We start from the raw sequence: 14092 nt of genomic DNA on the forward strand, positions 1-14092 counted from the left end.
CTGCAGGGTGTGCTGCCAACGATGACCATACTGGCGGTATACTATACGCTGGCCGACATCGTGCTGTTGCTGCAGTGCTTCTATTACAAGGGCTTTACGTTGCGCGATGAGTATAAGAAACCAGCGGATGAATCGGATGAGGATAGCGAAGCTAGCGAGCAGTCACCGCTTCTTCCCCACCGTAGGCCGCACTCAAGTGGCTCGCCCTACACAAATGGCAACGGCAATGGGATCGAGGTACAGAGACCGCGCATTTCAGACATTGATAGACGCGGCTCAGCCCACTCACAAGGCTCATTCCGCGAACGGTACCTCTCCATCGACGGCACGCACCTTTCGCCAGTCACACCGCTCCACGACGACTCCGCTGCTGCGCACCAGAATGGCGCAATCGCACCCAAACCTCAACCGGCCCAGTCCAACCTGCAAACCATTCTCTTCAATCTCGGTACCATCGTTCTTGTATGCTCGGCTGGCGTCTTTGGTTGGTATCTTAGTGCCCGGAACTCCACCGCTCCCAGCCAGCCCGATGACCAGGACTCGCCCGAATCAACCCTGCATTTCAACCTTTGGGGCCAGATCTCCGGCTACGTTTGCGCCGCACTCTACCTCGGCTCTCGCGTCCCACAGCTCCTGCTCAACTACCGCCGCAAGTCGACCGAGGGCATCAGCATGCTATTCTTCCTGTTTGCTTGCTTGGGTAACCTGACGTATGTGTTGAGCATCCTGGTCTACAAGCCCAAATGTGGGGGCCGTGTCTGCCACGATGGCGAGGGACTGGCTGAGTACGGCAAGTACATTGCGGTCAACATGAGCTGGTTGTTGGGCAGCTTCGGCACGTTGTTGTTGGATGCTGGTGTGTTTGTGCAGTACTTTTTGTATAAGGTGGATGACGACGAGAGCGACGAGGAAGAGTAAGGGGCAGATTTGAGATGTCAAAATTGTATTACTACAAAAGTTTGTGTTACAGTGGCCTATTGGATCACGCAGATAAGGGTGAATGGTTCCGAAAGTGTAGATATGTAGAGCAGTCTCGGTTGGGACCCAAATATTTCGTTTACAACCCGTTTCGTTGGCGCCGGGGTTGCGGGATGTTGGTCAATTTTTGACTTGTCCGTTTGTATCAGAATCTATTCGCTCACCTGGGCAAATGGCCGCGCAATGTATCCGCCTTTGTGCCTTGGGCTGGACTACGCGTGTTTGTAACATCGGAGTCATTCGAATCAGAATGCGTTATAGTTCGGGAATCTTGCCGTCTTTCTCTACTTTCTCACCAAGACCTCATTCTATTGCTATACACACTTCAACTTGCTGTTCACAAAACAATACTGATCCAGCCAGTGCAAGATTCCTATCATGCCGAAAAACGAGCATCTTCAAGGTCTGGCCACTCCCATACGTCCACAAAGCTTCCCACTGATACTTCCAGGGGTCGTCACCTTGGCCGCCGCCAAAGTAGAAGCTATCATCGACATCTATCCCACTCACTTTCACGATATCGAAGATGCAAAAGCATTTGTTGATGCTACCTGCAAGAAAGCCAATCTCAACTACATCACTAGCAAGTGCATGACCAACGAAGAGGTGGAGTACGTGAAAGACAAGGTCTGCTTCGTAGTAGCCGCCAAAGCTTTCAAGCAGAGAGAGTTCTACCTAAAGGTCGAATTGGCTGATCCAAGAGCTCTAAGGGGTATGTATGCCGGATTCTCTGCTTGTATTCTGGAACTAATACGCACGTGGTCTAGTCGCCGTCGAAGCCGACATTAAACGCCTGCTCCCCTTGATACCTTATTGGCCATCGAGCTTCCTCAATGCGCAGGATGCCACTGTTCACGTCGATGGAGTGGCGCGATGGTCATGGTTCGTGTACAAGCAGTTCGAAGGGGTGGAGCAGTACAAGTTCCGGTCCTATGTCAATTTCAACACCGCCAGACATGCTTTTGAAGCAGGCAGGTTCGACATGGACGTACCTGGTAAAGGATGGCGAAGACCGCATCCCAGACTCCAAAATGCTGCTACTGCGCCAAAGACACCGGTTAAGAGGTTCACTACAATGAAGAGTAGGTCAATCTACCATACAATGCTCTAAACCACACTAACGCACCAACGCAGAAGCTATAGAATTCGATATGCAGCGTCTTCTTCCGCTTATGTCTCCCTGGCCAACGAGATTCTCCTCTCTGAACGCGGCTCGGGATTACGTCTTTAGCTTCGGAAAGTCCATCGATTTCTCATTCACATACTGGCCCGAGATTGAGAATCACCGCTTCCGCCTGTTTGTCAACTTTAATACGGCAAAGCGTGCCTTGGTGTTGGGAAAGTTCAGGATCGATATAGAAGAGAAGGAAGAGAAGGAAGAGAAGGAAGAGAAGGAAGAGAAGGAAGAGAAGGAAGAGAAGGAAGAGAAGGAAGAGAAGGAAGAGAAGGAAGAGAAGGAAGAGAAGGAAGAGAAGGAAGAGAAGGAAGAGAAGGAGGATAAGCGCTCTTGTTGCATAGGCAATGTACAAGAGGTAGTCCATGAAGTCAAGATGCTGCCCGTAGCCGAGTTAGATGAGGATCCTTTCAAGGTAAGTTTCTCTTTCAGTTGGGTACAGAATAATCGACATGTGCTGATGATTTTCACTACAGAATCTCATTGCTGTCCTGAAGCGTGAGAGCATTCTCAAGATGGCGTTTGAGTAGAGGAAGCTAGGCGAGCGGGCGTATGAAAGACTGTGTAGACTGAGTTTGTGGCATGGTGTGTGTGTTTGTGTCAAATAGTTTGCAGCATTTGTGGCATGTCTTGAATGATGAACTGACTGATGGACGGAAATGAAATATTATGCGATAATTCGGCACTGTCATAATATCATCTGGATATCCGGGAATCATATGTTGGCACCACCTCTCTAGACTTGATCACTACCCTCCTTCTCCTCATCCAGGACAGCATCCACAACATCATCCACAGTGTCGACAGTATCGTCCAATGCAATTCCCTTCCCCTTGTCCGCCTTCTTCGCCTTCAGCTTTGCAATCTCGGCCTCAATGCCAAGCTGTACGTCCCTCTTCAACCCTTTGTAGAAACCCATCTTGAACAGCACCTCATACCACACAAACAAGGGCGCGAGGAACAGGGCCTGGACCAAATTGTCTAGCAGCGCTGGTTTGCGCCCTTCAAACTTGCCATGTCCGACGAATTGTAGTATCCAGCTTACGACGTGGACGGCGACGGCGATGCTGTTGACTTTGGTCTTGTTGTAGCGCTGCGTGAGGCGGTTGGAAAGGGACGCAAAGGCGAGGATTATGGGGGTGACGGTCACGCCGGCGAGGTTGGGAGAGAGCAGGAGGTAGAGAGTTGAATAGGTCGCTGCGGCGATGGTGCCCGCATTCAAGGGGAGATTGAGGCGGGTTAGGAGGGGGTGTTGGCGGATGGGGAGGGTGGGTGTGTTTGTGCCCTGTGGGTGGTGTGAGTGGTAGGGCTCAGCGAGGAAAGACTAGGACAACGTACGAAGAGAATGCCCGTCGCAAGCAGAACGGGCACGCATGCTATGTGGATGGCGACGTTTGTTGGCTCGCGGTGGTATGCGCCATACTGCTCTTTTGCGTTAGCCGCAGCGCGTCTCTTGAGGGCTGTGCGGGAGCCGTTACGAAGACGAGGTTCTTCTTCAGATCAAAGACTGGCATCTTGGACGGTCTTGGGGTAATTTCGGTGCTATGCTGCGACACTGGCGGCGGCGCAGAGGTGGTATAAGGGCGTGCCTGAGATGCGGGGAAGATTGCGGAGGGAAGCGGATCCGGGGACAGGGCCAAGGGACGAGGGATCGTTAGCCTCAATCAAAGGACAGAAGAGGAAGACGATATATCCACAGAGTGTCGCGATCCTGGAGCTATATGATTGCTAATCAACAATCCACCTTACGGCGACTGCTGCCATGGCCGCTGAGGGTGCATTGGCTGGTGGGTAGCTCCAAGCCCAGACAAGCTGCCGAGGCAGTTTCTGTCAGGGTCGCCCTTGACACTGGCCGTCGCATCCCGAATAGCCGCCCGCGTGCTTCTCCAGTGCATGTGAAAGTCAACAGCAAATGGCACTAGTCTCCACGCGCGCCTGGGAAGCGCGTTTTTGTGGGGCGGCATGACGACTGGCGTGTTTTCAGTAGTTGGTAAATTGACCACACTCACCTTCCCACTCCTTTGTGTATTATGATTATTAGAGACAGACTGTACCGCTGACCACAGCCAGCACGAGGGTATCAAACCAAGGAACGACAAGATCCCACCCCACCACGGCCGCCTACCTGTAAAACCCAATGACTATCGCGATATAGTAGGCCTCCAGGAGACTGAACAGCGACTCTACACTCTCGTGGACCGCCTACCTATGGAAGCCTCACTACTTCCCAAGCAATCGCCAACTACACCTGCTTCTCGCCGCGAGGCGGCGCCCTGACATAGGCATCCGGCTTGGCCAGACCCTTTTTGCGAAGCACATATGTATTCCAAGCGTAGCTCATCTGCGCCGTCACGCTCACAGGAGGGCGCTGGTCGCCGAACTTGTACAGCTGCGGCTTGGAGAGACCCTTTCGCCTGAGGATGTACGTCTTGAACCACCAGGGTAGATTCTGACCGGCCTGGTATTTCATGTGAGTGCGCGTGGGAACACCAAAGATATAGTCGAGCTCTTCGAGTGTTCGTTGCTTGGTCTCAGGTAGCCACAGGAAGCTGCTTGTCTGTCAGATGTGTTCTGTTTTGTAACACGCGAGGGGTATCAACTAACATCATGATTAGAGCGACAACGTTCATACCAGCGTAAAAGCCGAACACTCCCTGGGCCTTCATAACTTTGAGCATACGAGGGAGTGTAAGCGATAGGACCGCTGCCTAGAATTTGGCGCCCCAAGTCAGTATGGGTCCTACCATGCGCTTCGCAAATCCTCGATACGTACCCAGAAATTGTTCGTCGCCACAGCCCACGACATGCCCACTTCACGATGCGAGAGCGGGAATACCTCGGCCGAGTATGTGAACGGCACTGGTCCCATTCCAGGAGAATAAAAGGCACCAAAAAGATACACGAAGAACGCGATCAAACCCAGATGCGCAGAACTGTCCTTGGGGATGTAGTAGCACATCCCAGCTACGAGGAGTGTCCAGAACATATTCGGAAACGTGAACAGGAGCAGTCCGCGCCGACCGAAAGTATCAATTGTCCAGACAGCAGGCCATGCGAACGTAAAGTTGACAAGACCGAAGCCAAACGACGCGATGAGAGCTTCCTTGTTCGACGCTCCTCCTTCTGCGAAGATTGTTGAGCTGTAGAATGCGATGATGTTGATACCGCACATCTGTCTTCGTCAGCTATTATCTCTGGTACCAGCCGTTCTTCATTCGCTTACCTGCTGCCCTATCATAACGATACCAGACGCTTGCGTCGCTCGACGAACGCGTGGAATAGTGAACAGCTCAACGAAGCGCGTAAAGAAGTTCGACTTGGGATTGATGCCAGCTTCACGGATCAAAACCTCTTCCTGTTCCAACAAGCAATGGGTATAGTAGAGGTCGCGCGCCGCCTGGAGAGGTGTGTTTCTCAGACGGAGGAAGGACCGATACGCTTTGGCATATTTGCGCTTCTTCATGAGCCACCGAGGACTTTCGGGTACAAACCAGATCCCAAGGCAGAGAGGTACGGCAGGGATAAAAGCGGATCCGAACTGCAGACGCCAAGCAATTGCTCCGGTGTTCTATTCCTCGTCAGCAATCGCAACCCCCATACTCACAACAACTCACCATAACAGCTAGATTAGCCACCGTGCCGAGGAAAATCCCGAAATGTAGAATAAGAAGAGAGAAGTTAATGTATTTTCTATCTATAAGTGAGGTAGCGGGTTTATATAGTCTAAGGGGAGGCGCTAGTGAACGCTAGTGAGTGAAACACGTGATAGCTTCTAGTCTAACAGCCCCCCTAAAGCCTATTATAGGATAAAATAAGCTTATAAAGGAGTAATAAAAGTATAAGGAAAGAAGGGAGATATATAGTGTATAACACTTTTTTTTAGAGTAGTGTGCTATAGTAGGAGTAGTTACTATCTAAGTTGTATAAGTCCCTAAGTTATTCGCTAAAGCAGGGTTCCTAGAGTTAGTAATCTTCTCTATCTTAGGGAGTAGAATGTAGGAGGTAAGTACCCTATAGTATAATGTATTTTTCTTTGTTTAGATCCTTAGTTTCTTCCTTATATATGCGATGTGCGTATTTAGATCTAATATAGTTATACTAGGCTTCTTTATATTCTAGAGTAATACTATAGGCTATAGACAGCTATATTAATTTAAGTGTAGCTACACAATTAGCATCTTTATATACTTCCTAGAGGAGGATTATATATAGAGTAGTGTCTTTTTTGTTATTATTTATATTATTGTACTATATAGTTAACGTTACTATACTTATTATAAGTTACTAAGAGCCTTATCTAGTAAGATTTAGGTTCTAGTATACAGCTTTAAACTTAGTTAGGTTAAGTGGTTTAGTAAGTATATTAGTAGGGTTATCTTTACTACTAACCTATTTAATTGTAATTATACTGTCTTATACATAGTCTTAGAGAAAGTAGTAAAAGATATTAATATATTTACTACGCTAGTAGAACTCTAGGTTCTTAGAGAGCTTTATAGTAGACTAGTTATTAATATATATATAAGAATAGTTATAAAGTGTATTCTAAGATTAAGGTCGTTAATAAACGCTTTTAGCTAAATAGCTTCTTTAACAGCCTCTCTAAGGGCTATATATTCTACTTTATACGTAGATTATATAACTACCTTCTATATAGTAGACGACTAGGAGATAGGGCTGTTAGTAAGGGTAAAAACGTAACTAGTTATAGAACGTTAGGAGTCTATATAGCTAGCCTAATTAGCGTCTATATATCTAATAAGCTATAGTTATTATTATATAGAGTAGGTAATTCCTAGATCTTATATTCTATAGATATAAGCGTATACTCTAGTAATACTATTAAGATACGCTTAGGAAGGGTTAGTATTAAAGCGGCCGTAGAGTAATATAGTATATATAAGGTCTATACGCGTTATTACTAGTATATAGTTAAGAGAGCTAAATATTTAGAGGTATTATTTCTTAAACTCTCTTATAGCCTCTGTGTCTGTGTTATAAATAAGTTTATTATAGTAATTATAGGGATTATTAGAGATAGGTAGGTTTTAAAGGTTATACCTATCTAAGACACGACGGGCGTATTCTGCCTGGTGGATTTTTATGGTGCCTTGGTTGTGTTCGATATGCATACCGAGGTACAGTGCGTCTGGATCTTCCGAGGTTATGACAAAGACTTCGGAGAGCTGAACCTTGAATTTGTCGACGGCGCTGTTGCTTGGTGCATAAATCCGGATGTCATCAACGTGTACGGAGATAATTGTTGTGTCGGACGTATGTATGTAGACACAAGGATCATAGGGTGAGGTGCGGAAACCCATGTCCTTCAGTTTGCTCGTAAGCATGTTGTACCACGTTCGCGGTGACTGTACCAGCCCGTAGAGAGATTTGTGCAGGAGCCAAGCATGGCCTTGTGGAAGTATAACAGGAGGTGGCGGGATACAGTAGACCTGTTCTTTGAGGTCGGCATTGAGAAAAGCAACGTATACATCTACTTGGGATGTTGTCCATTGTAGAAGCGTGCACAGAGCTAGCAGTGTCCGAATTGAAGTGGTTTTGGCTGTTGGGGAAAACTTCTCGCCATAGTCGATGCCGGGTCGCTGTTGGAAGCCTCGAGCAACTACACGAGCTTTGAGTTTGGCTATGGTACCCGTTGGTGTGAGCTTGGCTTTGTACACGAACTTAGAGGAGATAGCTTTAGTTCTAGGAGGTAGTAGAATAACTTTATAGACCTTTTTATCTCTTAGAGAGGCTAACTCTTTATATATTACGTTATACTAATCCTTAGCTTAAGGTGTAGTTATAGCTTCTTTGTACGTTCGTGGTTCGCGGAGGATAGTCGTGGCTGTAAGAGCGTATGAAGACGCTACATCGTCATCTAATGGAAGATCCTCGTACCATGCGTCGTGGGAGGTGAGGTCACTGTCCAGTTCTTCGTCGATGGTAATATCTGAATGTTGTTGGGGACAGTTGAAGGCAGACATAGCATACTCGTCAAGTTGTTGTAGGTCTTCATCCTGTAGTCCCTCGTCGAAATCAACTGAGGCTTCTCGTGTTCCTTCAATGTGTCCGTTCGTGCGACAACCTTTGTACTCTGGGTTGTACGTTATGGGAAGGTCGTCGTCATCTTTATCTATTAAGTACGCGGCTAGCTGTTTTAAGACGTATGTGTTGACGGCGGTCCGCATCGTGCATACAGCGGTGTTGTATGGTTGAACTGTTATGAGAAGACATTGTTTGCATAGATGTTGTCCAGAGCATGTTCGCTTTGATCGGTGACATGCTGTGCAGGTATTGATTGGCAAGGAGTCCAAATATCCGTCCATGTACTCTGCTGTCCAGGTGGTGTCATTGTCACTATACTGTGCGCACGGGCGATGATGTGTACGTCGTGTTGGAAGCTTCATGCGTTCGATACAGTTGGTATAGGGTACACCAAGATCGCAGCGTCGGTTGAGTGATAGACATCGTAGACATAGATTATTGTCCTTGTCGGCAGTCTGGATGCAAGCTCGTCTTTTGTTGACATATACGTTGCATGGGTGTTTGCCGTCACATTGTACTGCAGAGAGACTACTTTTCTTAAGGTATTTTACTATAATATCTTAATACGTAAAGTAGCGTTCTTCTTTTAAGAGCATTAGTACGACGCGCGAAACAGGACGTGCACAATTAAGCTAATTGTTGTTGGATATGCATAGATCGCACGGATCATCCGGGGTTTTGCGTATGTATTTCACGCGGCAGGACCTTACGGCGCATAGGCGACAGGCATCAGCGGCTATACGCTTTTAGTCCTCTATACCTAGGATATATATACCTCTCCTATTAGAGTAGGGTCCGCATCTTCCAGGTTTGCTTCCAAGTTTACATACGGATCCTTTACTCAGACAGGTGACGCATGGTGAGGGAGAGAGGGTGTCGCTATCGTTGTCATTCGTGTGCTTTGGGGCGGTAGGGGCGGAGATATCGTTGTCGCCTCCTGTATGTTCTTAGGTAGCGGGGACGAGGATATCATCGTCGTCGCTTACTTGTTCTGGGCTACTAGGGACGGAGAGATCATCGTCGTCGCTTGCTTGTTCTGGGGTAGCAGAGACGATTGTGTAGTCATTAGAAGCGGTGCGAGGTACCGTTCGTGCGTTTCCTGTGGATGTTGATGATGGAGTGGTCTTGGAGTTGGTGCTGAAATAGGGCGACACATTTGGTTGAGTTTTCTCAAGAGCTCGTTGGCGCTTTCTCTTTTCTTTTCGTCGCGCATTCTTTTGTTGTTGGTACAGTTGTTGGTCACGGTCGGACTGGGTTTGATAGTTGCAGTCCAGCTTTCTCTAGAGGCATGGTTCGCAGGGGTCATCCTTATTGACTGGTTGTAGACACTTTAAGTTTGAACGAACACAAGGGCCACAGGCGGTGTTGATATCGACAAGGCTATAACCTTAGAACTTTTTAGGGGGAGTAGACTAGTTAATCTCGTCTCCGAAGACATCCGTGGTGCCATTAAAGGATGATAGAGCGACGTCGTCGTGCAGTTCAGAGTGGTCGGAGTCATCATAGTCTTCTGCGTTGTCAGGTATGGGTGGTTGAGCAAGAGGTGCGTGGGTATTGATGTGTAGTCCATGTGGTTAGGTATCGTCAAAACCGGTGGAGTTATCAACTCGGGTAATAGTGACGCGTTTAACTTCTCGAGTGTCAGAACGCCATACAAGGCACAGCTCGTCACTCAAGGCGCATAGGAAATGGGCTAGGTATCCGCGAGGATAGTGGAGTTTAGTGATTTAGGCCGCTGTCAGGAGCTCAGGTGGCGTTATAACGTATACTCATGCGCCCTAAGTATTATCCTTACTTAGGTTAGGTTTTCTTCTATATAGGGCCTTATATAGGGTCTTAAGGAATTATAAGGCTTTAGATAAGGCTTAGTTCTTCTTATTAACTACTTCCTTTATTATAAATATCTAAAGTCCTTCTAGTAGCGTAGTATTCCTTAGGGTTTCTTTATATTAGTTAATAATACCTTAGACTATAATTAACCTAGGGGTAAAATCTTAAATTATCGCAGCTGTGCGTTCTCGTACCGTACGGTGTGAGCGCTCAACAGCACTGGGCTGATGATGTGCGTAGGGCGCGCTAGCTTCGACGGTAATACTATGTGTAGTACAGTAATTTGTTATAGTTTGTTGAACAAACTCGTTGTCACAGCGCAGTCGTACAATAGGTCGGCCATGTTCTATAGAAAGCTAAGTAAGAAGGTTAATAAGGGCTTATCCTATTTTATACTTCTAATTAAGGAAGTAGACCTATGTAAAGCGAGTAGCGTCGTCGATAAGGAATAGTGCATATCGTTCACCTTTGATACTGGGAACAGGGTAGGGTCCCTAGGTATCAGCAGTGACAAGTTCACCAAAGTGTTCGTAGTGTCGGCTTACGGGATCTCGGGGAATTTTGTAGAGAGCTTGTGTGGTGGCACAAACTGGACAGACATCCTTAAGCTTTGCTTGGATCTGTTTATTAGTGACATTCATTCCGTCACTGATCTTTGTGAGTCGGCGCATGTAGTCAAGAGAGATATGCCCAAGACGACGATGTTCAGACCATACTAGGTCATCGAAGTCGACAGCAGCCGCAGCTAGTTATAGGGAGTAAGTAGTACTTAGGACGTAGACGTTAGCGCTAGTATATAGTGGTGTGTAGGCGATTTCTTTGTTATCCGTTTCTCGATGTAGGGTCATACCATCCCGTCAATTGGTGATAGTGTAGTAACCCGGGCCTGAGTTCACAAATGTGGAGATGGACAGCAGGTTACACCTTGCATTCGGCGCGTAGCGGACGTTAGTAAGTTCTAAGATAAGTTAAGAACTATCTTATATAGTAATAATAAATTCTATATTTCCTTTACCTATAATTTTAAGTTAAGAGCCTAATTTATAGGTACTAATAGTCTTATTATAATATTTAAGATATAAGAAGATAGAAGGATTATTAGTGATGTGGCGTGACGCTCCGCTATCGCAGATCCAGAGATTAGATGTGGGGGCGGGGGGAGACGTGGTAGCCGTGAATGCGGATGTATTGATACTATTAACTATATCTAAACCCGTACTATACCTATAGACTATTTAGTCTACCCCCCTTATACTAGGAAGGAACCCCTAGTCCTAAGACGTATTAGTACTAGTTACGGGTATGGGGTGGGCATACGTACAGTTGATGTTTAGATAGTTGACACTGTAGCCGTTAAAGTTGGATGTGTCGTGATTATTGGGGAGGTTATTCGCGGATGCAATGACTCGATCTAAGAAGAAGACGTCCTTCTCGTCATCGATAAGTGCAAGACCTGCTGTCGGGGAGTTGACGGGGTTAGGTTTGACTGTAGCAGAGGTATCGTTTTATCGGGCCTTCTTGCGATAGGTGTCCTCGACATGGCTAAGCTTCTTGCAGAAAGCGCAGGTAGGTGTGTCAGGCTTGCCGACATAGCGACAGGTGTCGATGGAATGTCCGATATTGCCGCAGTGTTCGCACTTGGTGGTGTTGCGGTTTGTTGTATTTCGGGCGGTTGGGTCGTGATCCTTAGAGGATGTGTTGGTGGAGCGGGGAGTGGTGGTAGCCGTCGCTTTGGCCGCTTTGTGTGTCATCCACCTGTCCTTGTTGTCGTCTCGGAAGTTGTAGAGCATGGTCTTGTATTCTTTGAATACGTTCTCGTTGATGGAGACGTTGTAATGGGTGAGCTTCCAGTGGCTGATGAAGTGCGAGTACTGTGATGGGAGACTACTGTTGATCTTGGAGATGAGTTGCGCTAGAGTAAGAGTACCTTTAGCCTTAATAATATTACTATATAACTCTTAGAAGTAAATAATATAAGGGCGAATATTAGCTAGATCAGACAGGGTGAGTTTGTTGAGCTTGGCGAGAGAGCGGTTGACAGTGACATCGTTAGGGGCTTTGTTCGCGAGGATAATAGTATCCTAGGCTAGTTAAGGGTTAACTTAATACTTATTAAGGACTTTACTCTAGACCTATAGTTATATAGTAGCCTTAAGTAGAGTAAGAGTAGTATATAACTATTTATTCTAATCTTTCTAGGCCTAGAGTTATACGTAGTAGAGATTAAGTTCGGCAGTGGCGTCCAGTGTGGAGGTCTGTGGGACTTGGGCGGCGATCTTGGTGTCAGCGCTGCGTCGCTTGGGGCGGGCGTCGCTGACAGAGTGAGCTGGTAGTGTGGGTTTGGTGGGGATGTCATTATCGCCGTTGTAGTAGTTAGTATAGCCTTAGATAGAGTAGATATTAGTAAACTTTTTAATCTACTTATTATAGTTATTAGGACTATTAAGTTTCTTAAAGTCTTTACCTAGAGTAGCGTAAACACTAGTAATATTACTTATAGTAGTAGTATTTAAGTAGATATAGGAAATAAGTAAGAGAGGGGTAGATTTATAGCAGGCTGTACGCTTTTATATAATATAGTTAGGTAACTAGGTATTATTATAACTATAGCGTTATTATAGTCTGTGTTACGCGACTTTAGCGTAGACTATAGGTAGTAGTAGTTAATTCACGCGCAGTCACGTCTGGGCTCATAACCTATAGAATAAGAAGAGAGAAGTTAATGTATTTTCTATCTACAAGTAAGGTAGCGGGTTTATATAGTCTGAGGGGAGGCGCTAGTGAACGCTAGTGAGTGAAACACGTGATAGCTTCTAGTCTAACACGAAAGCTGTCCATATTTGCCATGACATCACCAGCCCGCCTCGCACACTAGCTGGTACGTTTTCCGCTGAGAAGACAGGTACAGTGACTTCCTTAAGTCCCATACCGACTCCGAGGAGAACGCGGCACACGGCAAGCTGACCCCAAGTCTGGCTCAGACCCATGCCAAAAGGCGCCAAAAGGGAGAAGATGGCAGCGATGAAGATGGTGCCACGGCGGCCACAGAGTTCGTTCACCGGATCTGCTTTCGTCAACAAGAGGGGAAGTTGAGATGGTAGGAACTCCATGGAAACTTACCAGAGATCCAGGCACAGAAGACTGCAGGAGTGAGAAACAAAGTCAGCGTACGCTAAACAAACTAGCTGCACGTGCTATACGTACCAGCGATAGCGATATAAGGACAGGCATTGACAAAGCCAATGATCCATCCATTCTTCTCACACGTTCCCGCCGCCTCACACTCAGGACCAGAGTCCGGGATACCCAAGGCCCGACCAAACGTCAAGTTGGCCCCGTTAGAGCCCGTCTGGTCCCATCCCTGAATAGCAGCCGCAATGGAGTTGAGAATGATGGTAAAGTAGAGCGTTCGCGGTAGCTTGAACCGATGGGTAATCTCCTCGCGGATAGCCGTACGGTCTGCTTCGTCTAGCTCTTCGAGTTCTTCGAAGAGGGCAGGGGATTGGGCGAGGAGGGCGCCTTTGGCCAGGAGTGGTTCGACATCGGTCAATTGGTGTTCTGTGGCAAAGTCGTGGACGTTTGCTAGGAGTTGTTCACGCGGAATGTCGACAAGTGGGTTTTTGATTCTGGGACTTGTTAGTATGGGGGAGTTTGGAAGAATAGTGGCCAGTCGGGCGATTCAGGTTGGTGCTACTTACTCTCCTTCCAGATTGGCAGTCAGACGAGCGAGGCTCTCTTTGCGCTTCTGCTCATTGTCGAAGATGGAAGCTTTGCGCTCGTGGTGCTCATTCACCACCGCTGGTCTGGAACAAATACTGTTAGTACAATCTAAGTCGTAGACTATATCATATCTCATTTCACCGCAAGATGTAATTACTTACTCGACCTTGATCTCCTTGTCTGGTTCCGACATGGCCAAGACAGGACAACCAGACGTGTACACTAGAGCTTGGGTATGTTCAATGTTCGAGCCTGAGTTCCTCCAAGGCTAGGCGAAGATTATTTTACACAAGCCTCTAGCAAGAGACAAGAATATGGACGAGGACGTTTGAAAACAACTCCAGC

At 47.0% G+C, this 14092-nt stretch overlaps 5 protein-coding genes across 5 annotated transcripts; 2 read left to right on the forward strand and 3 right to left on the reverse strand.

The window, feature by feature from the left end:
* Positions 1–21: 21 nt before the first annotated feature.
* ACET3X_003143 (uncharacterized protein) lies at positions 22–918 on the forward strand (the record flags this gene model as incomplete). Its single annotated transcript, XM_069448386.1, has 1 exon — positions 22–918. One exon carries the CDS (start codon positions 22–24, stop codon positions 916–918), a length of 897 nt encoding a protein of 298 aa, XP_069309690.1.
* A 438-nt stretch (positions 919–1356) lies between these two features.
* ACET3X_003144 (uncharacterized protein) lies at positions 1357–2682 on the forward strand (the record flags this gene model as incomplete). Its single annotated transcript, XM_069448387.1, has 4 exons — positions 1357–1690; positions 1746–2060; positions 2113–2567; positions 2629–2682. 4 exons carry the CDS (start codon positions 1357–1359, stop codon positions 2680–2682), a joined length of 1158 nt encoding a protein of 385 aa, XP_069309691.1.
* A 206-nt stretch (positions 2683–2888) lies between these two features.
* On the reverse strand, positions 2889–3666 carry ACET3X_003145 (uncharacterized protein; the record flags this gene model as incomplete). The annotated part of the gene is made up of 3 exons (XM_069448388.1): positions 2889–3437; positions 3491–3574; positions 3631–3666. The coding sequence occupies 3 exons, from the start codon at positions 3664–3666 to the stop codon at positions 2889–2891; spliced, it is 669 nt and encodes a 222-aa protein (XP_069309692.1).
* A 728-nt stretch (positions 3667–4394) lies between these two features.
* On the reverse strand, positions 4395–5769 carry ACET3X_003146 (uncharacterized protein; the record flags this gene model as incomplete). The annotated part of the gene is made up of 7 exons (XM_069448389.1): positions 4395–4701; positions 4757–4860; positions 4926–5085; positions 5149–5324; positions 5376–5609; positions 5640–5720; positions 5767–5769. The coding sequence occupies 7 exons, from the start codon at positions 5767–5769 to the stop codon at positions 4395–4397; spliced, it is 1065 nt and encodes a 354-aa protein (XP_069309693.1).
* A 7439-nt stretch (positions 5770–13208) lies between these two features.
* ACET3X_003147 (uncharacterized protein) lies at positions 13209–13940 on the reverse strand (the record flags this gene model as incomplete). Its single annotated transcript, XM_069448390.1, has 3 exons — positions 13209–13653; positions 13726–13830; positions 13909–13940. 3 exons carry the CDS (start codon positions 13938–13940, stop codon positions 13209–13211), a joined length of 582 nt encoding a protein of 193 aa, XP_069309694.1.
* Between the last annotated feature and the right edge of the window lie 152 nt (positions 13941–14092).

Source organism: Alternaria dauci, chromosome 2 (assembly GCF_042100115.1).
Source record: "Alternaria dauci strain A2016 chromosome 2, whole genome shotgun sequence".
Taxonomy (NCBI): Eukaryota; Fungi; Ascomycota; class Dothideomycetes; order Pleosporales; family Pleosporaceae; genus Alternaria; species Alternaria dauci.